Source organism: Cryptotermes secundus, unplaced genomic scaffold, assembly GCF_002891405.2.
Source record: "Cryptotermes secundus unplaced genomic scaffold, Csec_1.0 scaffold184, whole genome shotgun sequence".
In the NCBI taxonomy this organism is placed as follows: domain Eukaryota; kingdom Metazoa; phylum Arthropoda; class Insecta; order Blattodea; family Kalotermitidae; genus Cryptotermes; species Cryptotermes secundus.
The window spans coordinates 906,538-933,268 of record NW_019725839.1 but is presented as its reverse complement, the minus strand read 5'-3'; the positions used below and the strand labels follow the sequence as shown (position 1 = coordinate 933,268).

General features: G+C 44.1%; 2 protein-coding genes across 3 annotated transcripts in view; one reads left to right on the top strand and one right to left on the bottom strand.

Moving 5' to 3' along the window:
- The window catches only part of LOC111863569 (cysteine-rich protein 2-binding protein), a 17,768-nt gene extending 12,833 nt beyond the window's left edge, over positions 1–4,935 (bottom strand). For both annotated transcript variants that reach the window (XR_002842621.2, XM_023849997.2), the window contains exons 1-2: positions 4,459–4,935; positions 1,685–1,822 (exon numbers count right to left, since the gene is read on the bottom strand). Coding sequence is in view for 1 of the 2 variants with exons in the window: in XM_023849997.2 (XP_023705765.1) it covers positions 1,685–1,822; positions 4,459–4,658 (338 nt within the window). In the remaining variant the exon portion in view is untranslated. The remainder of the gene's footprint in view (positions 1–1,684; positions 1,823–4,458) is intronic.
- A 130-nt stretch (positions 4,936–5,065) lies between these two features.
- Positions 5,066–26,727, top strand: LOC111863532 (cilia- and flagella-associated protein 57). Its single transcript, XM_033751103.1, has 21 exons — positions 5,066–5,415; positions 5,653–5,920; positions 6,848–7,113; positions 7,976–8,070; positions 9,312–9,547; positions 9,699–9,903; positions 10,022–10,239; positions 10,701–10,913; positions 11,645–11,818; positions 12,945–13,029; positions 13,834–14,066; positions 14,193–14,377; positions 14,798–14,897; positions 15,626–15,807; positions 17,556–17,706; positions 18,278–18,421; positions 19,261–19,519; positions 21,712–21,859; positions 21,958–22,258; positions 25,957–26,166; positions 26,626–26,727. The coding sequence occupies exons 1-21, from the start codon at positions 5,210–5,212 to the stop codon at positions 26,725–26,727; spliced, it is 3,981 nt and encodes a 1,326-aa protein (XP_033606994.1). The 5' UTR covers positions 5,066–5,209.
- The last annotated feature ends 4 nt before the right edge of the window (positions 26,728–26,731 follow it).

Here is a 26,731-nt window from a genome sequence, read left to right as displayed (position 1 = left end):
TTTGACACTTCTCTGGCCATTATCTCCGTAACCGTTCAACTTTGGACATAGGTGTTTTGGGTTATATCGGCATACTTTAATATAAGGAACACCCTCCCGAAGTTTGGCACATTCCTCCTGGGACACCCTGTATATACACATACACAGATGGAATATTCATGGAGACTCGAAACATGCAAATCCTCAAAATCTCAAGACTGATTTTTTCACGATAAAGATACTGTCTGATATGTACAATACTTGTTTCAAATATGACAGGGACTGATTTGTGTGTAAACAAGCTGCACTGCGCAGCAGCTGTGCGACCTTGAGAGATTGTAGCCACAACCTCCACTCTCCCTCCTGTTAGGGTTAGAACCTGTTCAGTGCTGTCTGGAAGTTGCTAGAGGAATAAGCATACAGAAGGTACCGCGGAGTGTGGAACAACGCATTGTGATCAAATTCCTCATTGGAGAAAACGTTCCATCCGCTGAAATTCACCAGACTCCAACAACAGTATGGGGAAGAGTGTCTCTCATGGACCCGTGTGTTTGAGTGGTGTAAGTACTTCAGAGAGGGCAGAGAGCGCTTGGAGAATGAACTACATGATCGTCGGCCGTGAACATCTGTCACTGAGCCAAACATTGATCGTGCAGACACGCTTATTCGTGAGAGCAGGTGCATCACTATCAAAGAACTTGGAGCAATGCTGTCCCATCAGTGTTGTGTAAAAGACATCGTGAAATACCACCTGCACTATCACAAGGTGAATGCACGGTGGGTAGCACGCACTTTGACGGACGTGAACAAAATGGTGTGCATGCAAGCTGCCAGTCGTCTGCTACAGCAGTTTGAAAACAAAGGTCATGCATTTTTGAAGTCTATAGTGACCACCGATGAAACGTGGGTGCACTAGTTCATTCCCAAGCCCCAGCAATCATCACGTGAGTGGCGACATACCAGTTCTCCCAAACCCAAGAGAGCGTGGAGGAGCTGTTTGGCAGGAAAAGTGATGGCAACGTTATTCTGGGACTGGCAGCGCGTTATCCATGTAGACTTTCTGACAGATGCCAGAATAGTCAATGCAGCTTATTACTCAGACCTCCTGGCAACAGACGTGAAGGAAAAGATCCAATCCAAGCGGAAAACAGGTGGAAAGCGGGTAGCCTTCCTTCAAGACAATGCACATCCCCATACGGCCAAAACAATGGAAACCCTCCGGAAATTGAAATGGAACCTTCTGACACATCCGCCGTACAGTCCCAATTTGGCCCCAAGTGATTTCTACCTGTTCGGAAGGCTCAAATCAGACTTGCAAGGCATGTGGTTTGTGGACGACACTGTCATCCAGACTGTTTGGGAGTGGACATGCCGCCAACCACAAGCATTTTTGAAAAGGGCATCAGGATGCTTCCAGAATGTTGGAAAAAATGTGTTGACTCTGGAGGGGAGTACGTTGAAGACTGACATGTGCAAGTAAGTGTTTGGCAATTATGGTTAAAAAAAATCAGTCCCAGTCATATATATATATATACACACACACACACACATCTGAAAATAAAAACAGAAACATGACACATGAACTGTGTCTACTGAGTTGTGACACCATGCAGTCTGGTAGCTGAGTATCAGAATTTCATCTGTCTTCAGTGTGTCGTAACCCAGAAGGCCACAGTAATAAGTGCGTGACGTGCGGTGTACTCACACACTGCTCCCAAACAGAACATTCCACTGACGCTCAATGAAGTTGCTGATGTGCATCTTCCAGTGGAAGTAGCCAAGCCAACTCACACCATCTGAACGGCTCTGCAGGTTATACAGCGTGAGGATGATCAGGTTCACCCTGAAGCAAAAATCATGCTTTCATCTGATGGTGCCATAACTGCTTGCCAATAACATCTATATACTTCATGTTACCGTCTTCCGAGCTCAGATCTTCGGGGCAGATGTGGAGCCAAATGCTGGCTGGCAGTCCCTACAGTACCACATAGTGTTTTTCCCTTAAGTTGCTTACTTAACAGAGCTGTTAGTATCAAGACTATGTGGCGTTGATATAACTTAGAACACACCGTTAAGAATATTCACTGCCATGAACACCTCACATCTTGTGCAAGAACTGTATACTCTAGATTCAAATTCTGACAGCAAAATGTCTGCCGATAAATTCTGATTACTTGTACTATACAAATGTGTTGGTTCTGTCAACAGATGCCATACTATGAACTTTCTTAACCAGTGCTTACTTATGTGCGATTTTACCAGTCTCTCGACTTCCCCTGCGAGACAAAACTGCCAAGACACAGTGGATTTATGTCAGAAGCGGCAATATGCAGCGAAATGGTTAGGGAGGGGAACATATTTCAGGCCCAGAAAAGAAACATGTACAGTAAATCTCACTAACACAGTTACAGTTTATACAGATGTCAGATAATCCAGATTATGAAATATGAACAATTCTGTTCAGAGTTGAGTACATGCTTTAAAAGACACATGGGATTTAGGGGCAAGAGGGCTTTCAGGCTGTGTTGAGGGTGGCTGGAGAGACTGAAACCATGCAGAAAATATCCAAGACTGGCTTCAGCTGGACGAAGGAGACTCTGCAATTCACCTTCTGACAGAGGAAGAAACTGCTGCAATGGTATTCATTTTCATCAGCATTATCTAAATTATTAAATTTTCCTTTTATTTCTTTTCTAAGTTTTTTTTTTTGTCTTCTAAGGCTTTGTTTCATTCATCTGCATATTGATTAATCTGGATGACCTCACTCCCCCAATTAATCTGGACTGGCAATGGTTCACTGTATATATAAATAACATCCCCATTCCATTTCCTACATAAACTCCATTTGTTTCTATTTCAGCAGCCTGCTGCATTGGCATCATTTTTACAACATAAGCATACCATCTATAATGCAACAATAACCATATATATGACACTAAATATATATTTTGTTTTGTTATTAATAACAAAACCGACGACATGCCTAAGGGCACAGAAGACAATGTGTACAGTGCAGTGGTCTCCCCAATAACAAAAAAATTTGTCTGATGATGGTCCACGTGTTACCGAAACATTTTGCAAAGCACTTTTAGTGTATTAAATATATTTTTAGTGTCTTTTATATAAGGTTATTGTTGCATTACAGACAGTATACTTAACAATCTGAAAATGATCCATTTGTTTCCTTTGTTCTTGTACTTTCTACCATGAAAATGGAAGTAGTACATTCCTGCAGAATACACAAATACAAGACACATCAACATAAACCATCCTTCATTGTATACACTGTGAGAACACACAGAATTTCTGTTATGAAGAAATGTATTTCACACCTAGTTGTCCATTCCACAGAGAAAATCTTTAGGCAATTCGGATAAGATTGAGAGCATACGATGGGGTACCCAAAAGAAACCGAACTAATTTTTTTGTGGGCAGAGCTTTTGTAGTACCGCATTTTGCCGCTATGAGCACACAGAGCTAACATTCCTGAGTCGATAAGCCGACTACTGTTGCTTCAGAAGGTAAGGACTAGTTTCGGCAGAGTTTATAGTGACAACTGTTTTGTGTGATCATCGTTTTTGCAATGGCTGACTTTCGTGAACAGCATGCAGCAGTGAAATTCTGCTTTTTGCTCGGGAAAAGTGGAACACAAACTCTTGAAATGTTGAAAACGGCGTACAAGGACGATGCTATGGGGAAAACTCAAGTGTTTGAGTAGTTTTCCCATTTCAAAAATGGTGAAATGTCAATTGATGACAAACCTCGTTCTGGTCGTCCTTCCACGGCCTGAACACATGAAAATGTTGAAAAAATTCGTGAAATCATCAAGGAAGATCGACGACGGACCATTGAAGAAATTGTGGAGCTGTCGGGAGTGATTTGGAGCTCAGCGGCCAGATTTGTGGCAGTCGAGTGACTGGTTTTTCCATCATGACAATGCCCCTGCTCACACAGCCCTGTCTGTACGACACTTCTTGACCAAAAATGGTATGACCCCTGTTCCTCACCCTCCATACTCACCCGACCTTGCCCCGTGCGACTTTTTTTTGGTTTCCTAGAATGGAAAGAGACATGAAAGGAAAAAACGACGGAGGCGCTGTCAAGCATCTCAAAAGATGAATTTAGACAATGTTTTGAAAAATGGAATAAAAGACTAGACAAGTGTATTAGTGTAAGTGGAGAGTACTTTGAAGGGGATTGAAGGTTTGTGCTTAAAATTTGAATAAATAAGTTCGGTTTCTTTTGGGTACCCCCTCGTACATCACCCATACCATTAACAGCACCTTCCACAAATACTTCGCTCATTTAAAATTGCCAAATATGCAATAGAACCCCTTAAGCCAATCCAGGTTTAAAGATATGACATCAAAAGCGGCTCTGGAATGTTCCATGAAAAAAGGCGCCAAACCATATTCTATAAAACTTAGACCCTACAGACATGTAAACCCATTCCGTGTAGTACCAACAGTACATTCTTACCATGGCATTTTAATTCTAGTGAACTCCTCCTGGTCGAATGTACTGCAATTATGGCATACGAATTTATAAAAAACATCCGCGCGTAAGCCTCCCGGGACCCCGCCGCTCTTCAAGCAACGAATGTGAACCTTGTGACTGCATACTTCACACGTCAAATATGATTCACTGTCCGTCCTCAAACAATATGCACACGTACTCATTGTGCAAGATAATGTTTATATTTTCAGCTGCTTATTATTACACAGATGCTTTTGGTTATGTTATGCCCCACTGGCGCAAACACATGATGCTGCCTACACTTTGTACAAAATTATTTCCTTTTATAGCCGTAATTGGAATACTCTTTTATTCTCAATACATTTCATGACTTTCACAATTCTCTAAAAATTTACAAAACAACCAATAATAACACAATCTTGTCGTACATTCCATCTCCATCAACTATTTAACTTCGACACAGCCGCCATGCTAACTTTTCTAATGAAAAGTGTTTCAATTAGCGCGCAGTGCAAACCTGCAAACTGCATGCCGGTGCTCTGTTGCTAGGATACCAACAACTTATTTACAAATGGCGACAAAATTTAAAATGTTTCTGCATGTACTGCAATTTCACATTATTATCTGAATTCATTCAGCGATGAAGATATATTTTACAACTATAAATAACAGGCGGATCTAATCTACTGTAAAAATAAAGTCATTTCATTCTGGAAAATTAGAAGTTTGTGCTCATTTGTACATAATCAGCTGCATGTCTGCATCCACAATACAACCTCGGATCTTCTATGGTCTGAAAAATGGCATAATTGGCAGTGCCTCATATATTTCAGAAAATGAAATATTATATCCTGCTGGTGGGGTTCTGATAGTACACAATTATACACAGAAACTACAACGCTACATAAAACTTGAAGAAAAAGACAAACATGTCAATATTATATGTGTAAGTCCATCAAGGTAAGTTAACTGCCACAGAATTTGCTAACTCACCCCCGTGTAACTTTATCTTTTCTTCGTAACCGAAATGTGTTTGATGCTCTGAAGACTGTTCCCAAGCTACACACTTAAATTTGCCTTTCCACTATCCAGCTCTATTGGGTCCGAACCTGTGTGAGACCATGTTTCACACCCACTGGTGTCTGTAAATATGTTATTCAAAGAATGTGTTGATACAAATGCAATTATGTTTTAAAGGAAAGTAGCAGCAGTGGCAGAGAGAGGGGGTAAACCTTCCATATCTATTTATGACCTTACCACGCTGAAGAAGAAAAATATTTTGAGGCAGTTGACAGAAACAGCAGCACAGGAGTACGTTTCTTTATCATTCTCCTTTGATGGGAAGTTCCTGGCAGCCATTGTGGGAGACCCAGACTGGACCCTGATATACTTCCAATGGGAGAAGGGAAAAATAGACAGCATGACCAAGGCCAGGAACCCAACAACTTCAGGACATGTGACTCAGGTGAAGACCCTTAACAACACTGTAACACACTCCCTTATATCTGATAAAACAATGAGTGGCACGGTGAGCTTGAGCAAGAAACTGCTGCCTTCACGTTCATTCTTCTAGCCTCAAGATGAACGCAGCAGTTTCCGCACGTTATACCCATCCACCAGACTATACACTCATCCCAGAACTGCATTTCTAACATTCACAGCCACAAGAGAGTCAAACCCTTCATTCTGATATTTTGCCTTACACTAAAACCTTAGATTTTACTTGATATTTTTTATTTGTATTGAAATATATAGAACAATGAAACTGCAGTTATATTTGTAAGATTTGAGGCTTTCACGGCGGTGACTTACCCACAATGGAAAAAAAATTTAATGTAAATATACAACAAAAAATTCATCCAAATTAACAAACTTCCAGCAAACAAAATTTCAGCTTCCTGTTGCACTGAGGTGTCATTTGTAGCCTTGTTTTCCATCTATAATGCAACAATTTAAATTTTAAACGACATTAAATCACATTTATTTCACTAAAATGTTCGTTAAATGTTTGTAATGTCATTAAAATACATGTACATTCAGTGTTTATGCTACATGTTTAAGCTGTACAAGGCCATCTTCAGGCAACACATTTTTTAAGGAGTTTACTGCACTGTGCACTTGGTCAAATAGACACGTCATTGTTGTTATCATTAATTGCTTTGCAACACAAGGTACACACAACGAAGAGAGAAGCATACCCAATGCGACACAAACAGTCGCAATACAAAATATAGGAATAAGGCATCTTATGTCATCAAAATTAAGCTCACCAGACAATGTGTCACAGAATGAGGACTTATACACGCAATATGCGGCAGACAGCTGGACAGATGCACCTCCCCACAAGACAATGTGTCACAGAGTGAGAACATACGCAGCCTTTTGCTTGCAGGTGGCATGTAACCCAACAGACAGTTCCGTCCTTGTTATTGTTGGACTGCAACTATTCAGACTACTTTGTGCAACAGAGAAGACTTGGCGTCAGTATGGATGGTCGAAGGCTGATTCACTGAACATCACAAGCGTGGCATGGCTGACATTTGACAGTGTCATAGCAGGCACCAGCAACGGTAACCTGCTGCTTGTGGAGAATGGAGAGCTGAAAGCTATCTACAGAGCAATGGATCTGACAGACATAAACATGAAGCTCCATACGGAGTAAGTAGCTTCAGAAGGAAATGTGACAGCAACTTATGGTTTGATGCTGATAATACACTCCAAAAACATTAAACAGTAAGATGTGAGTCATGAACCAGATTGCACAATATGAATTTGGAGAGATCTTCACCACTGTGAAAATGTCAAGTTCTCTAGTAAATATGGTTTCAAGTCCAATGTAGGAAGTAGCAATTTACAGTACTGTAACACAAGGAACTAGTTATTATGGATGTGAGCTGTGGGCATAAAAACTAAAACTGTATCAGATGGTAGCTTCGTTAGAATCTTCAGGTTCTGTTAAGGTAGTTACACAACATAGCCCCCCAGAGATTAACGCCATTTTAACACTCTGAAGTTTTACGTATTATTAGGTTACTCAGTTTGCATGTTTGGAAAACCACAGCAACAAAATTTATTCCCTTGACAACCGTGCCTATAAACACAGCATTGATTCTCTGGGTTTCAAAGCATTTGTTAACGACCTGCGAAGTGATTTCTCTTTGCCAAGTTCTTATCCTCAAATTTTGCCAACATGCATCTAATGTGCCTTAGATTAGCCATGTCATATGTTGAAGCTGTTCAAACATATCAGTGTACACTGAAGTTGCCACCTTCCGGGTGAGTGCAAGGCACATGAAGAAAGTGACCCAATATGTATAGGTGTCTCACCAATCCTCTCACGGTACACCTATACAGTATACTGGATGACATCCTCCTGACTCATTCACACTGAAGACGGCAACTGCAATGTATACTGAAACAGCTTCAACACATAATGCGACTAAGCCCCAAAAGCTAAAGTTATACAAGCTGTACTGAGTGGGCAGCTAAGTCACTAACAAAGTTTCCTCATGTTCACAAGGGCAGTTTCGGTATCAGCTTTGAGACTTGTGGTCTCCAGAGACCACGTTCCTCATCCAGAACTGGCAGTGCGAGCACTCATCAACTTTACAAAAGGTGAGTACAGCAAATTACTGTGAATTTCTGTTGCAGGATCTGAACAAGAGCTGTGGAACCATAACTCTGAAATCAGTTGATGGGTTTTCATTGGATCACACATGCACACACAAGACACCACACCTCATCCTTCTTGGTATCCTGCCTCTGGCCATTCATTTTACAGGACCAAACCACTGCAATCACTTCTCTTCTAACTCTTGATCTGGAAAAAATTTCCTTTCTAATTTTATCATACTTATCAGAAATTTCATGTTCATCAATTGGATTTTGCACCATATGTTTCTGTAGGTTCCACACATTAGGGAAAGAGCACAAACTGAGAACAGGGTGCAGGGGAAAATATGGAGCCGAGAGAGTTACATAATATGGGCTTAATAATTTTTACTCATCACAGTAACACTCTTAGTGCAATTGAATGAAGAAGGGTACGATGGGCAGAACATATAGCAGGCACAATGAACAATTAAAAATGCACACAAAATTTTGGTTTAAAAATGTCACAGAAAGAGACCCACTTGAGACACGAAAGAACAGATGGGAATATAATATAAAAATGGACCTTTCAGCAACTGTGTGGATGGAATTAAATAGGTGCAGTCTTGGGCCCACTAGTAGATTTAATAAATATGGAAATGAACTTTTGGGTTCAGTAGAAAGTGAGGAATTTCTTGGCCAGGTGAGGGACTATGATTTGTTATGGAAGACTACTTACTGTGGAGCTAATGGGAGTCATATTGGTTCCTTTGGCATAAAATGAATATCAGAAGAGAATTTACATTACAGTTCATAGAATCTGTTGAGAATTATTGGAACTGGAGCATACAGATGGGTAAACAGGCATGACATCCCCATTATGCGTTCATTTCTTTGCAGTGATTGCAAGTAGCACATAAGATGATTACGGTTCTATGTAATTACCAGCCCATTGACCTTTCAGGGGGAAATTGGTGTGGTTATCAGACTGTATTTGTTTCCCTGCAGCCCAGTTTTCACAGGAGAGGACCTGTGGGGCACTTCAAAATCACAGTTTCGTGGAATGTGCGTACTATGAATATGAAAATTTATGCTATGATAGTTAGCAATATGCGGTAAGTGGCGCTGCTGTTTAGAGGTGTGCCACGATCCTCCTTCAACAAAGGTTAACTGTGCAGTATCTTCTTGAGCATAATTACCACTGCAATCTTCTGATCATGCTCATAACATTTGGATGTTGACGAGTGGAATGTGAGGTGTTCTAGGGTTCGCATTTGCTTGTGGCTCTGGTATGGTACACCTGTTTGAAAGGGAAACAAGCAGCAAGTACAGCAAGAGGAACGTGTTCCTCATCCCGGAACCTGAATTCCAGGAACCTGGCAAGGAGGATCTCAACACAGTGCAGGCTCTGAGCATCAGCCCTCAAGAGGACCAACTGCTGGCCACTGCCATGTGGTCACAGATGTTCTCAGTGAAGCTCTGGGGTCCCAGCATCACCCAGGTACAGACAGCTGATATGACAGAAAGATGCGAGCTCTCATGCCTCACTATCAGCCAACTGCCACTTTTATGCGCTAATTGCATCTCTTATCCAAGAAACTGTTGGCTATTATCCTCAAGTCTCTAGTCGACCCACATTTGTGATGTTGCAGGCTCAGGAAATCCCATTCAAAATCGTGGGTGAACAGTTACACTACGGGCCCATAACAGGTCTGTCCGTGTGTGCATGGAAGCCCCTTTTTATGACTTGTGGGCAGCTGGACAGGACGGTCAGCGTGTGGAACTACGAGACTGGAATGCAGGAGCTTATGAAGCGGTACCAGGATGAGATATTCTCAGCAGCCATTCACCCTACAGGTACAACTCCTTCTGAAATAAACACACACAGGACCACAGTCCTTACTGCATGGACCACTTGCTCTAGCAGTCACAACCCCACACTGGCAGTACTTCCAAGCTGTTTGCCTCTCCACAGGCCTGTATGCTCTGATTGGCTTCTCTGACAAGTTACGGTTCATGGTCATGACTTTAGATGACATGCGCCCATGTCGTGAGTTCTCCATCCGCGGCTGCCGAGAGTGTTGCTTCAGCAATGATGGGCACCTGTTTGCTGCGGTCAATGGCAACACCATCCAGGTGTATTCATCTGTGTCATTTGAGAATATGCACAACCTGAAAGGACACAATGGGATGGTACGTGGCAATCCAGATGCTCCCACGCTGCACTATCAGAGCCATGAAAGCTCAGTCAGTATAGTGACTGGACAGAGTCCAGCACGGGTAGGCACATTTCTCTGCCACCCTGCACACGCTTTTGGCCCAACTGACCTCTCAGCCAATGAGAGCGTAGAGACTTTCATGTGGGATAAGAAAAAGTATGAAGTTGGCAGAAAATCTGCATTTTAATACGTATTTATGGATCACATTATAGTATTCAGGAGAGAAGAACATATTTTTTAAAAATAATTATGATTTGTGATGTTAAAATCTGTATAATTCCTTTTTTTTCAATTCTGATTTTTTCAAAAAATTCCAGGGGGACAGATATCTGCCTTGCCCTCCCACCCCTGCTGGCACCCACATTTCGTTCCCTAACATGAAAACAGATCTATAATGTCGGCTGTCAGAACTGAAATCAGAAGATCCCATTGCAGATTAGGGCACTGGTCTGGACTCAGCAGGACATGAAGCTGGTGTCCTGTGGGACTGAGGGAGCGTTATATGAATGGGACATGTCCTCTGGCACAAGGATTGGTGAGATCATCACCAAGGGATGCATATTTAGCAGTGCTGCAGCAACTACTGATGGCAAGACCTCATTTGGCACTGGCATTGATGGAAGCCTCATGGAAGTTACCGGATCAACGGTGAGACAATGCTGACATGTATTAATGCTTAGAGATGGTGCCGCCATCTTGCCTATGGCATAACTTAACACACTACATGAGGAAAGGGTCACTGTCCAGCTAGCAAAGTGTTGGGCTCTGGGCTAGATGACTGCAGCTCCATTTTGCCTCTACTCTGTTGGCCTCCTACAATTGTTAGCGAGGGTCTCGTCTCCATGCAGTGACTCGACTCCACCCCTGCTAACTGTACACATGCCATGCCCCCATCTGCATCAATGACAAACTGACCCCTGTCTGTATTCTGAATGCCTTTCTGAAATTCTGGGACCCTCATTGTTCTTGATGCTTATTTACTGTAGACACAAATTCACTGCATACTCTTAGTCATGCAGACATACCCATCCCTTTTCTGGGATATGGTTGCTTTCCTGCAACGTCATTGAATATAGTAGCTAAATTTTATAGTAAGGAACAACACTTAAATTAAGAAATTAAAGTTTACTCATATAGTTAAAATAAAAGATTGTAAATGAGAACATCCAAAACCTGTTACCATACCTGCGCATTATAACAACAGTTATGGTTACCTTACATACTGGCAAGATTTCACAGTAAATTTCATATCGTCTACGCTCTCAGTCAGGACTTTGGCAGGAAACACAAAAGATATTTACAGATATAGCAGACAAGAGCACAGAGAGGTTGAGCCACCTGAGTCAGATCACAACACTTGATAACACAACATGTTTCAGATCACACAAACCATCAATCTAACAGGGCAACAGCTGGACTGCATAGTGCTGTCCCGTTCGAACCAGATGATGTTCCTTGCCGCTCATAATGGCAGTGTGCTCTCTGTCAAATACCCACTACAGGAACCTGTCCAGTACACAGACCACAACATGCACAGTCACCCCATCACAAGGGTAAGTTGCTCTAAATTAGTTGCAGTTCCAGCTCTGGTATGTTTGGAGAGCACAGCATTTTCCGGATGTGAGGCTGTGCAGATTTGTAAGTGGTTACCAGTGCTGCAAGTGATCCTCAGCATATCATTACTCTTCCACCCTGATGATGGAGGCAGCAGGATCTTCCAAGACATTGGTACCTATCTACCAGACTACATGGTGTCACACGTCAGGAGGCATTCAACCGTAAGAACCTCAAATCAATCAAAAAATAAAAGACTGATATTGTTCAGGTGATGAAACAAAGAAGCATCAGATGCAGTACGATACAAATGTGAGAAAGAGAACCTTAATGGAAGAGACCTGTTCTCAGACCTTGGCTCAGCTGTGACGAGACGATTGTTCTGAAACTCAAGTTATGGTCCAAGAGAGGATTTTGTGATTGCTACAATGAATTTAAAGTTCCATAAAAGTGGTATTTCTTGGATAACTGTACAGCATTAGGTAAAGTTGTCCCTATGCCATGAAGGTGTGTGGGGATTGAAGGTACAGCTCCAAGTATCCTTAGTCTTGGCAGTAGATGGTTGGAGGTGGGTAGTCAGCTTGATGCCCCAGACATTTTATGTCCTCCAGGGAGGGAGGAATCTGCTGATACTCATTGGATGGATATGAGGCTGGGTGGGCTCAGAGCTGGTCTGATGCTGTTGAGAAGAGCAGAATCCTTGTGTTTGCTGGGTATAACACCCCGATCATCCAGCCTACAGCCCAGAGTCCCTGTTAGTTGTGCTGGTGGGTCACTAATTCACTTAGTGGGGGGTGGAGTCCAACCGGGTTCACTCGGCGCGGTGGCCACTGATTGGCCTACTTAGCCTGCCCCGGGTGATTATGATAATGGAGAATTTGGTGGAATGAAGATTGGCAGGGGAAACCGAAGTACTCGGAGAAAACCCGCTCCGGCACCACTTTGTCCACCACAAATCCCACTTGACCAGATCCGGGATCAAACCCGGGCCACCACGGTGTGAAGCCAGCAACTTACTGCTTTAGCTATGGCACGGCCTTGGTGAGTCACTAAAGTTAACTTCTTGTATTTAGCCCATTAAGGCAGTTGCTGTGGGAGAGGTGAGATTGACTCCTCTGCTTGCAGATGTGCATGTCATGTGATGGCCTGACCCTGATCACCTGCTCAATGGATGGGACCATCTGCATCTGGAAAGTAGCACCCACTAAGGGTGAGTACAAGGATGTGGCATCTTCCTGTTGCTCTGGGAGAATCAAAGTGACGGGATGATCCAGAACAGGTGCTAGGCAGTGGACAGGACTGGCAACAAAACAAAAGGGAAACATTTTGGGAAGGCAGTAGAGGCTGGCCTGTAAAATGGTAATGATGCTAGAAGACAATGCTGAGATGGAGAGAGAAGAGAGGCAGTGGAAATGATAGGCCAGATATGAGAGCAGCACAGTGAAGAAATGCATAGGAAATTTAGTGTCAAAAGTAAAGTTGAAGAGATTTAAATCCATAGAGTGAATTATAAATGTAGGGGTGAAGATAAAGGGGGGTGTCATATGAAAAGGATTTCAAACTGGAATTTCATTAAATTGCCTGATCCATGGACACAAGCTGAACGCTATGTTTAGATTTCTGTTTATTAAAAACGTTATTTCAGCTGTAGAGGTTACATCAAATAACAGGGTGATGATAAATGAGTTATCAAGGAACCAGATGTAAGCCTCAAGTTCATCTAAACAATATGTAAAAATTCAGTTACTACAGAAAACACACTACACTTCCATTACAGAGGCCAACCAGTTATTGCTGTTTAAGGCTGCCAGGATCATATAAAACACCAAAATTGCAGAATTTTTAATCCTGAATCTTGTGGTATATATGTATTTACCATTGTGCTTTAAGGGTTAAGCTAGGGTCATAGCACTTGTGCACAGGGATAGCTACTGAAACCTTTAGTTAATACAGCTGGTCTTTGTCAGCCAGTCAGTGAGGGTATCGACCATTGCACGCACCTTGTGTCTTGCAGGCAGAACAGTGGAGATGGACAGGGAGTTCCAGCCATCAACTGATGTCCTGATTAGCAAGGCAGACCTACTAGACAAGATTCAGTTGATCAAGGACTTGTCAGTGCGGATGCATGAGTTGGAGTCAGAACAGGCATACAAGGCGCAGAAGAGTGACTCGTTGCATGCTCAGGAAGTGAAAGAGCTGCAGGAGGGCTACTGCCAAGCTATCAAGGAGCTGAAGGAGAAAAACGAGGTGAGGATCACAAGGTGTGAGAAGGTACTGCAGGGGTAAGTGACCCGTTGAGAACACAGACACCAATCTTGTTAGTGAAGAAGTGTGTGAGTGAACACACTGTCACTTGACATCCCTTATTTGCAGCAATTGGAATCAGACCACACAGCAGAACTCAACAGCAGCAATGAAAACATGTCCAAGATGAAAGAAGCCCATGAACAAGCAATCATGGCTCTCGAGGCAAATTTCAATGAGAAGCTCATTGTGGAATATAATAAGTATCAGACCCTGGAGGCACACACCAACAAGATCAGTGAGGACTACGAGAGGTATGATTGGCTAGCAGTAACAGCACCATTCACTGTTGCTGCAAATGGAGGATCTCGTGTCACACAGATAATTACAGACTCCAACATTTCTGCTACATTTTGAATTGGGAGTTTCACATCTTGTTTCAGCAGATACCATAATTCTTTCCTCCAGAATCTATACAAACTAGCCAAGGTTGTTTTTATTGTATTTGACATCCAACTGACAACTTCTGGCACCATACCATATAATTCAGGGTAAATATCAACAATAAGACATGTGAAGGTTGTGGTCTTAAAAGTTCCCATGTCAATTGAAAGTGCATAAAGCAGGATGTGCCCTGAATGAAGGACTCAGTCTCGACCTGCTCTTATGACTGACACTACTGCAATGTGTTGACTGAAGTCGGCATGCCACCCCACATGTGTGTTATGTTGCAGAAAACTGCAAGAGCTCTCCCGCCAGAGGAAAGACGAGCTCAGTTCAACAACAGAGCAGTACAAGACGCAACTGGCACAATGCAACCTGCTAATAGCAGAGGTAGGTATATTTCAGCTTCTCGGCAATTGCAATGACTGCAAAGGTGCGGTACTATCCCACCCACCTCCATGCTGGCAGCAGGGACTAAAACCAGGCTGCACAGCTAGCCTCCAGGTCAAGGTCTGAACCTCTTGCAGACTAAGTACAGATTTAATTCAAATCTTAAGTTATCACAGCCATGAATGTTGAGATTACTGTCATTTGAGATATGATGCCATACAGTCTGGTAGATAGGTGCCAACATTTCACAGGAACCTGCTGCATCCATCATCAGGAAATAATACAGCACTCGGCATGAGTGAGGAATACTAATATATGATCATTTCTACATCCATTATTTTTTGTGGACATGATACAGTCATCATCTTGGTTCTGCATAGCGGTAACTGCGTCTCATTTGCTGTACTCTTCCCCAAATCAGTATGTCCAACAGTGTACCTACACATTTCATTTTGTTCTCTCTAAACATTATCTGCTTATTGTCATGACACACTGTGGCTCTGCTACAAAGCCCAGGCGGTTAATGCTGTTTAGGGAAATACTCACTGTTTACTGTGAGAATATTAATGGAACACATAAATACACAGTTTGCGCACAGTGGTCACATTACTCGTACATGTACCTACTGCTGTAACATTCACAGTGACTACTGTGCTTGCATCTGGAGGATTAACATAGTTTTCCTCAGTTTCTCTACATGAAGTCTAGAACCATGCTACTGCCCACAGCTGCACAATGAGGTGGACCGACGGATACGAGAGAATGAGGCCACCACACAGCACATTGAGGACGATGCAGACCATGAGATTGTGGAGCTCAAGACAGGCTATGAGAAACTGTTGCATGAGGAGAGAGAAACAAACCTGCGGCTGAGAGGGGAGACAGGCGTCATGAGGAAAAAGTTTGTAAGGTAACAGTGCAAACCCACCAGTGAACATGATCGTGAGCCAGCTCCATCCACCTCCATTCCTTACAATCTATATCTCTATGATTCACCTTAATATTGTGACATGACACCTGAAAGCTGCAATCTGCCCATTTTATGGGGGGGAGGGGGCGCTTCATTGTGCATGTTCCTGTGGCAACACGGTGGGCACTGCTGCTGGACAATGAATTGTTGGAATATGTTCCCACAGCAACAAATACAACTGAAGAAGTAATGCATTGCATACGGAGTCACATGAATTCCTAGGCAACGCATACAGAAACGTTTCCGTTCAAATGGCAATGAACCTCCAAAGCACAGTAACAGTGAAGAATGTGTGAACTCTACTGCTGAAGGAGCTTATCTTCATAGGGTTCAACCAAAACCTACCTCAGGGAGAGAACTGGTCAGTAGAAGACAGAATATGACAGAAAACAAACAGAAGTCAGAAGTAGTCAGAAGTGAAGTCTTTATTCTATATGGTGTAGTTACAGTAACCTTTAAAGTGTTATCACCAGGGCCCAGATTTTGATGACATGTCATCTTTCTTTCCTTGTATCCTATGTGATGCTCTTAAATATATAAATCTCGGATATGAGCTGCTGGTCACAAAAATTTAAATTTTATAGGTAATTTGTTGTCATTTTTTAACATTTTTAGGTTTAAGGTCATTTTTTCATTTTGGGGGTAATTTTTGGACTTTTAAAGGTATTTCTTGTCATTTTTGGGAATTTTTCATGTTTTCTGAAATGTGAATAACATGGAAGCGAAGTGTTCTTTCTTTTCTCCTTTAGGTCATTTTTCTGGATTTTTTCGGTCATTTTTTTAATATTTTCAGGTCATCAAAATCCGGGCCCTGCATATTACATTTTTGGGTCATATTTTAGGTAATTTTTCTGGATTTTTTCGGTAATTTTTTAAATATTTTCAGGTCATCAAAATCCGGGCCCTGGTTATCACTCTTCATGGTTACAAAGTGTTATAATTACAGTAAGATTGTGTTACAAGTAATCGTAGTTCCCCCTGGTGAATATCCAGTAAATCGATTCATCTAGTCTGGAACCCATTAATTACTTGTCATGTTACCAGGATATGTGACAACATTAGGATACATCTCCTTCCAGTCTTGCAAGCTTCTGGTTTCCACTAAAGACTCCCCGTGAAAAATGTATGAATTTATCTCCAGCTACATGTGCAACCAAATGACCTGATTTCACTACCTTAACACCAGCAGGTGACCTGTATAAACGACAAAGTTCCTCATTATGAATCCACCCTAATTGCTCACGTACTGCAACCTCATTAGCTACGAATATCTTCATTAACATTCTTATTTCAGGCATTTGTAATGTCTCCTCCTCTGAAAACAAGCCCACTTTAACAAGCATGAAACAAAGTGACAAAACCAACATGCAATTTGTCTGTTCCCTATTTCCTACTGTGGACCTCCTAGAGAACACATGAAGATATCACAAAGTTTACTCTGTGCTCTTGCCAGTGCATAGGGTAGACACACCTGCTGCAGCAAGACGTGAGTATTGTGATCTGAATCCTCATTCTCAGCCTTTTGTGTTAATTGTATTTAATTTCTTAATCTGAATGTTATTTCTTCTTCAAAGCTTTAGCTCCTACAGAACAGGCATTGTCCTTGTTGCTGTATATATTCAGGAAAGTTGAAAGGATGGCAACACCCACCTACAAGGCTATCATGCCACTACTAACCTGGGTTTCAGTGCCCAGAGAGAGATAGAGGAGTTCAGGCTCCACGTGTACACACTGCAGCAGGAGCAACAGAGGCTTGAGCAGACAACTGCCAGGCTGCAGCATGATGTCTCAGAGCTCAAGAGGGAGATGAAGGAGCGGGACAGCACCATCCAGGACAAGGTAGGAGCTTTATTGGCTCTAGAATCACTCTGCACCTGAAGAAGTGAGGTGTACAGGCATGAAAGTCCAAGATATTTTGGTGAACAGCCAAGGAGTAAATGAGGCATCTTAAAAGATCTGAGGTTCTCAAGACTGTGCGCTTCATTTGTTTTTTGTTCATTACTTAATGATACTCTCGGCATCAAGACCACGGTCTTCCAGGATATGACAAAGTGTAGTCAGCTTTTCAATTACCTATGTTTTGGAGGAACATACTGCCTCCAGCTTCAGGGTTTGTTCACCATCCACCCAACTACACTGCATCAGATCCTAGGAGATTATGTTGGATGACAGCTTGGTTTACTGTTTTACCCTGAAGTTGGAGACAATGCATTCCTCCAAAACATCCATAAATTTCCATCACACTACAGCAAGAAGATGGTAATGGTTCAGTGCTCCAAAGTCTCAGGCATGAGAATCCCAAATGAAACACCATCATGTCACACTGGACGTTGAGTCCCTAGTTCAAGACCCACAACTGCAGCAATAGGAACATGTTATACACACTTATCCATCTCTTTCTGTACTGCAGGAGAAACAAATTTATGACCTGAAAAGGAAAAACCAAGAGATGGAGAAATTTAAGTTTGTTCTGAACTACAAGATTACAGAGCTCAAGAACCAGACTGAACCAAAGGACCAGGAGATCAGAGCCAGGAGGGAACAGATTCAAGAGGTAAGGCTCCAGCTCTACAGCAACTATTGATAACCTTATGAAGTTTTAATTGATGTTATACCACAAGCTGCACTCAACAACAATGCCTGACTGTGCAGAACTGCTGGAACCGCAGTCAGTGCCACTCACCTCACATCTAGTTCTTAGTCTTCTCTTCCCCATCACAGCTATGTGCCCAGTGCATCATAATCTTGCATGTTTCATTGCCCTGTATAAATTATGAAGAACACTGGTACGTGCAGGCTGCAATTTTAGACAAGTAGATTGCATGTCAGGAAAGTGGTTGCGGCTCTATTGAAGAAGTGTGGAAGAATAACGCACTGTCAAACTGAGGTCCTGTTATGACCCATACACGACCTAAAATTTTTATCTCAGTCAGTGGACTCGACCAACTCCACAACACATTCTGCCGAGATTGGCCAGGCCTGCAAATTGCTCATGTACTCATCCCTCTCAGGAACAAACACTTGTCATTTACAAACCACTAAATAAGTGTTGCATCATACTCCTTCTTGTTCTTGAAAGCAGACATGTGGACAATTGCACCTCAGAATTAAGACCAGTGGAGGTCTCATATGGGTACCATGTGTCATTTTCCACAAAAGGCAGGTCATTTCTTGATTAGCTGAGTAACTATTGGCTTTTTAAGGACTCTGTTCCACTGACTATAATCTTCTGCAGTGACCATCCACACCATGGCTCACCCAAAGCCATGCACGCTTGATCTGCCTTCATCATCATGGTCAATGCCAACCCTGATGATGGAGGCTCACTGAGTCTCCAAACTGTTGCATTTTAGATGAGCCATAGTGCAGACTTTGCTTGCTTATTTCTGCCAGATGGACGCAGAGCTGGAAAACCTACAGAGACTCAACACGAGCCTAGAACTTCAGTTGGCAGAAGTGCGAGGGAAACTGAAAGCAACCGGCAAAGAACTCATGTCTGAGCGTGAGAGGAACCAAGAAGCACGTACGCTCTTCAGGCATATCAGGTTTGACCTACACAATGCATCAGGTCTGATACAAGAACCCAAGGAACTGAAGGACACTGTGAAGGTACATGCCCCTCCATGGCATTTGGTTTGGGCTTTCTTTACGAGTTACTGAACAAACGCTGTCAGCAGCTACACGATACAATATCAAGTAGTATGACGACAGATGAATTATGAATTGGAAAAGATTTGGAAGGAAGTGGTCACAGCCTAAGCTAGGGACCAGCCCAGCATTTGCATGGAGGCACCAAACAAAACCCTCCAAAAATTCAATCAGGATACTTGCTGTCCCAACTGAGATTCAAATCCAGTGCATTATCAATGTGAACCCGCTCAGCACAGCTGGAGTGGATCAATACACGTAACACTACACTTAATTCTGTCATCTTCTGGATTATGACACCGTGCTGTTCCGTGGATGGGTACCAATGTTTCTGAGGAATATTCTGCTTCCATCTTCAGGATGTCCAGGAGGTTGATATCAGTGTTCAGAGAAATCCTCTGCCTCTATCTTCAGGACATCTGGCCGGTGGGGGCAGTGTTTCTCCCAAGTGGTGGTACCCACTACCAGAATGCATGGTGCCATAAACCGCGAGGGCAACACCAACATGAATCCTCACCACAGCAAACACAGTTCCCTGCACATCACATGGTTCAGTGGACCGGGCTCCATCAACTGCACCACACCGTGCAACTGGATGCGGTACTGTGGGGGGCAATGGCCGTGTCCCATTTCAAGACATTTGCACAGAACAACAGAGGAAAAGAAACAAGCACCTCAGCCAGGTTAGGTGTTGCTCTGGCCAAGATGTGAGTCTTCTTCCTCTTGAATTTGAATCAAAACCCCAGACTCACTTCTGCAGTGTCCGCTAGTCCCTTCATAGCAACTGCAGGACCCAGACCACTGCTGTCTGCTTCTCCTTGGTACAGAGATGTAAACACTGGTAACTGGAATTTAAGTGGAGGAGTCCACAGCACAGGGCGCCCTCAGGATATGGAGGGGAGGGCTACAGACACATTGAACAGGAAGGTTCACACAGCTGACAAGGGGGACCCTTCACTTGATGCACGGTCTCAGACTTGCTGGGCCCTTGTGGACACAATAATGAACCTTCAGCTTCCATAACATTCAGAGAATTTCTCAATTAGGTGAGCGACTATTAGCCTTCCAAGGTGAACTTTGCTCCATGAGTTAGTGGAGATTTCTCTCTGATTTTGCGAAGAACCTCCTCCTCTTCCCTTTACAGTTTTATTTTCACCAATTTGTTATTGTACTTTTCAAATGAACAGACAGGAACCACTGTAAGTTGCATCACAATATTCATACACATTCTATTGTGATCTGTCTACTTATTTATATTTATGTAATGGTGCTGTCAGCGGTGCAGATTATACAGCACTGGATGCCAGCATGATTAGTGAATAATGAAAACAGAAAGGGAGGGAAGTGGACGTGACCTGAATTGAGAAGCACTGTCCCAACATTTGCCCAGTCTAAGAAAAACCACTCACTCACACTCACACAAAACAAAGCCAGCCACTCAGTCCCAGGGCCAAGATTCGAAGTGGGACCCTTAACAATCAAAGCATAACTGCCAAACACCCAACTGCAGCAGTGAGGGTGGGAAATGGTAACATGAAAGAAAGATGACTTTTTAAATTAATTCCGACATGTCAATTCCAAATCTGGACATAAAAATCTTTCGTCATATCACAGAGATTTGAGCACTGAATTCTGTGTCAAAATATGTTTCTTCTCAGTTTTATGGCAGTGTTCTTAAACTCTGTGTCAACCCCGTATGTTAGAAAATGTTTTACTGCCGAATAACAATTCATTCTTACTTAAACAGCACCTTCACCTCAAATTCCTTAACAAGGGGTATGTACATTCATGTCTTGCATACAAAAAATAAGGTAAAAAGGTAAAGTTGTCCCTGTGCTTAACCAATTAAGCACTATACCATGAAGGCGTATATGGAGCCGGGACAGCATAGTTGGTATAGCGACTGGCTACAGACTGGGCGATGGAGGGGTTGAAGTTCAAGTGCCAGTAGGGTGAAAAATATTCTCTTCTCCACGTCATCAAAACCAGCTCTGTGGCCCACTCAGCCTCCTATCCAGTGGGTACTAGGGGTTCCTTCCCCGGGAGTACAAAAAGTACAGGATAAAAAATCTCTGGGTGTCATAGAACTTTGGGGACCGTCATTTTTATGATCAGCTTACCTGACCAAGCCAAAGCAGATGATTTCTTACACATTATCAAAAGAGGTTACAGTACTTTGTGCTGTGTAACGAGAAGGTTCATGTGGCAACTCCCTGTATGTTTCCATTCAGTGTGCATCTGACTATACAGAGGCCTCGCACTTCCTGTCGCGTAGGAACTCTGCTGTCAACCAGGACAACATAGCACATACTCTCACACAGCAGAACCAGCTCAGCTACTCTGGGTACTGAGGGTTAAGGGCGTGTTGCATTTGATCACACCTGACCCATGCTTGCACTGTGTGTCTTGAGCACACCTAACAACGTACCATTTATCATCGTGACAAATAACACTGCCAAGAAGTGTGCTATCCCATTTGATGGTGACCTGTATCCCACGACATATGTTGCATCACATTATGGGGAGCCTGTGTAGAGTGGGCTGCATTCTGGTGTGTCCACAGCACCTGCACCACAAATACGGTCAGGACACAGGCTTCATCAGGAGTCAAGGGCAGGATGTCAAAGCTCAGATGGAATTCATGCGGCAGAGAGAACACCTGGAACACACTGTGGCGTCCCTGAAGCGGCAGGTGTACAAGAGCACATCAGCCAAGCGGGACAATGTCTCCAAAATTATGCATGTGAGTGTTACAGTTACATACATGAATCTACAATACAGGATGGACATAACCATGGGCAAGTAAAATCTCACACACAATGAGCTCACGATTGTAATGAAAAATTTGTGAAATTATCACAAGTGATCACCAACCACTACTGTAATAACATTTAAAATATCTTCCATGTTCTTTTAAAAGTTACTTAGTGCTTTTCCCTAAACTGGACCTCTTGTATCAGACCCAAGACTGAGTAAGCAACGCTGGTAGAATAACTGGCAGGAGAAATCTGAATTGCTCAGAGGAAACCTTGCCCCAACAAATCCCACACACATTGTCCTATGTTTGAACCTGGGTACCAGCTGTAAGAAACAAGCAAGCAACTGACAACCTCAGCTAAGGCATGACAAAACACTTGAACTGTACGGCTGTGTTTTGTGTCCTGCCTGTAAGAAACACATACAGCCGGAGCTGTCATTTCGGCTGGCACCCACTGGCCAGCCAGCACATCATTACTGTACGCTCAGTACGTGTTTACACTCACGCCACAGTGGCACCCACTAGCCAGCCAGCACATCATTACTGTACGCTCAGTACGTGTTTACACTCACGCCACAGTGGCACCCACTAGCCAGCCAGCACATCATTACTGTACGCTCAGTACGTGTTTACACTCACGCCACAGTGGCACCCACTAGCCAGCCAGCACATCATTACTGTACGCTCAGTACGTGTTTACACTCACGCCACAGTGGCACCCACTAGCCAGCCAGCACATCATTACTGTACGCTCAGTACGTGTTTACACTCACGCCACAGTGGCACCCACTAGCCAGCCAGCACATCATTACTGTACGCTCAGTACGTGTTTACACTCACGCCACAGTGGCACCCACTAGCCAGCCAGCACATCATTACTGTACGCTCAGTACGTGTTTACACTCACGCCACAGTGGCACCCACTAGCCAGCCAGCACATCATTACTGTACGCTCAGTACGTGTTTACACTCACGCCACAGTGGCACCCACTAGCCAGCCAGCACATCATTACTGTACGCTCAGTACGTGTTTACACTCACGCCACAGTGGCACCCACTAGCCAGCCAGCACATCATTACTGTACGCTCAGTACGTGTTTACACTCACGCCACAGTGGCACCCACTAGCCAGCCAGCACATCATTACTGTACGCTCAGTACGTGTTTACACTCACGCCACAGTGGCACCCACTAGCCAGCCAGCACATCATTACTGTACGCTCAGTACGTGTTTACACTCACGCCACAGTGGCACCCACTAGCCAGCCAGCACATCATTACTGTACGCTCAGTACGTGTTTACACTCACGCCACAGTGGCACCCACTAGCCAGCCAGCACATCATTACTGTACGCTCAGTACGTGTTTACACTCACGCCACAGTGGCACCCACTAGCCAGCCAGCACATCATTACTGTACGCTCAGTACGTGTTTACACTCACGCCACAGTGGCACCCACTAGCCAGCCAGCACATCATTACTGTACGCTCAGTACGTGTTTACACTCACGCCACAGTGGCACCCACTAGCCAGCCAGCACATCATTACTGTACGCTCAGTACGTGTTTACACTCACGCCACAGTGGCACCCACTAGCCAGCCAGCACATCATTACTGTACGCTCAGTACGTGTTTACACTCACGCCACAGTGGCACCCACTAGCCAGCCAGCACATCATTACTGTACGCTCAGTACGTGTTTACACTCACGCCACAGTGGCACCCACTAGCCAGCCAGCACATCATTACTGTACGCTCAGTACGTGTTTACACTCACGCCACAGTGGCACCCACTAGCCAGCCAGCACATCATTACTGTACGCTCAGTACGTGTTTACACTCACGCCACAGTGGCACCCACTAGCCAGCCAGCACATCATTACTGTACGCTCAGTACGTGTTTACACTCACGCCACAGTGGCACCCACTAGCCAGCCAGCACATCATTACTGTACGCTCAGTACGTGTTTACACTCAAGCCACAGTGGCCCCCACTAGCCAGCCAGCACATCATTACTGTATGCTCAGTACATGTTTACACTCACGCCACAGTGGCACCCACTAGCCAGCCAGCACATCATTACTGTATGCTCAGTACATGTTTACACTCACGCCACAGTGGCACCCACTAGCCAGCCAGCACATCATTACTGTATGCTCAGTACATGTTTACACTCACGCCACAGTGGCACCCACTAGCCAGCCAGCACATCATTACTGTATGCTCAGTACATGTTTACACTCACGCCACAGTGGCACCCACTAGCCAGCCAGCACATCATTACTGTATGCTCAGTACATGTTTACACTCACGCCACAGTGGCACCCACTAGCCAGCCAGCACATCATTACTGTATGCTCAGTACATGTTTACACTCACGCCACAGTGGCACCCACTAGCCAGCCAGCACATCATTACTGTATGCTCAGTACATGTTTACACTCACGCCACAGTGGCACCCACTAGCCAGCCAGCACATCATTACTGTATGCTCAGTACATGTTTACACTCACGCCACAGTGGCACCCACTAGCCAGCCAGCACATCATTACTGTATGCTCAGTACATGTTTACACTCACGCCACAGTGGCACCCACTAGCCAGCCAGCACATCATTACTGTATGCTCAGTACATGTTTACACTCACGCCACAGTGGCACCCACTAGCCAGCCAGCACATCATTACTGTATGCTCAGTACATGTTTACACTCACGCCACAGTGGCACCCACTAGCCAGCCAGCACATCATTACTGTATGCTCAGTACATGTTTACACTCACGCCACAGTGGCACCCACTAGCCAGCCAGCACATCATTACTGTATGCTCAGTACATGTTTACACTCACGCCACAGTGGCACCCACTAGCCAGCCAGCACATCATTACTGTATGCTCAGTACATGTTTACACTCACGCCACAGTGGCACCCACTAGCCAGCCAGCACATCATTACTGTATGCTCAGTACATGTTTACACTCACGCCACAGTGGCACCCACTAGCCAGCCAGCACATCATTACTGTATGCTCAGTACATGTTTACACTCACGCCACAGTGGCACCCACTAGCCAGCCAGCACATCATTACTGTATGCTCAGTACATGTTTACACTCACGCCACAGTGGCACCCACTAGCCAGCCAGCACATCATTACTGTATGCTCAGTACATGTTTACACTCACGCCACAGTGGCACCCACTAGCCAGCCAGCACATCATTACTGTATGCTCAGTACATGTTTACACTCACGCCACAGTGGCACCCACTAGCCAGCCAGCACATCATTACTGTATGCTCAGTACATGTTTACACTCACGCCACAGTGGCACCCACTAGCCAGCCAGCACATCATTACTGTATGCTCAGTACATGTTTACACTCACGCCACAGTGGCACCCACTAGCCAGCCAGCACATCATTACTGTACGCTCAGTACGTGTTTACACGCAAGCCACAGTCATCACGAATCAGCCTCCGCCTCCTCCTCTTTTTAAGAAAAGGATTGGGCTGCAGTTCTATTCCACAGCCAATGTGCGGCAGTTCACATTCAGGCTTCATCCTTCCTGCACACTTCATCCAGTTTCTATGTCCTCCCACATGCCAATCTGTACCCTCCCAGGCCTGGGACACAAGTCCACACACAATGTACCTACAAAGGCTGACCTGCTGTCTGTTGGCAGGAGAACACAACTTTAATCATAGAGCTTAATGACCTGCGTAAGGAACTGAAGGCCGCACATAAGAAAATCAGTGACATGGAGTCTATCCTGGGAACAAGCAGCAGGTATACGAACCCTAAGGAAGCGCAGGCCCGCCTCCAGAGAGCAGTGCAGAGCCATGAAGACATCCACACTAAAATCAAGGTGAGTCTGTTTGATGACTGGAAGGAGGCACACATAACTAGGTTAGGTAGGATACGGTCTCTCTGCCAGCTTGTGTTCACAACAAGAAACCTCTGGACGGACTAACAACAGGGTATATGTATCTGTAAAACATGTCCACATACCTAATAGCAAACTTATGCAAATACTGCCTCAGCATGTTTATGGACAGACCAAGGAAAACTATGAGAAACTCTGTCCAGTTAAAAACACCCTTTTATTAGCGTTTCAAACTACACACAGAGTCAAATGGAAGGGCCACAACCTATCCCAGTCTTACCCTGAAGGGACAGAGGAACTAATCCATATAGCTGTCTCCAGAGTAAGGTTTGAACCTGGGACCACCTGAATATCCCGCAGCATTAGCGTAGACTCCAGCATTCGGTGGCAACTGGCACAGGATGAGAGGGCAAGAGAATGCAGATTAGGAAGCAAAACTTCACAGCTCACATACTTATGTCTGTGCAGGAGAAGGAATGCATGATCTCAATGCTAAATGAGAAGGTGGACCACCCAGCGGCCACGCTCACTAGGAGAGAGCAGGAGCAACACCAGAGGGAGAACAACTAGCAGA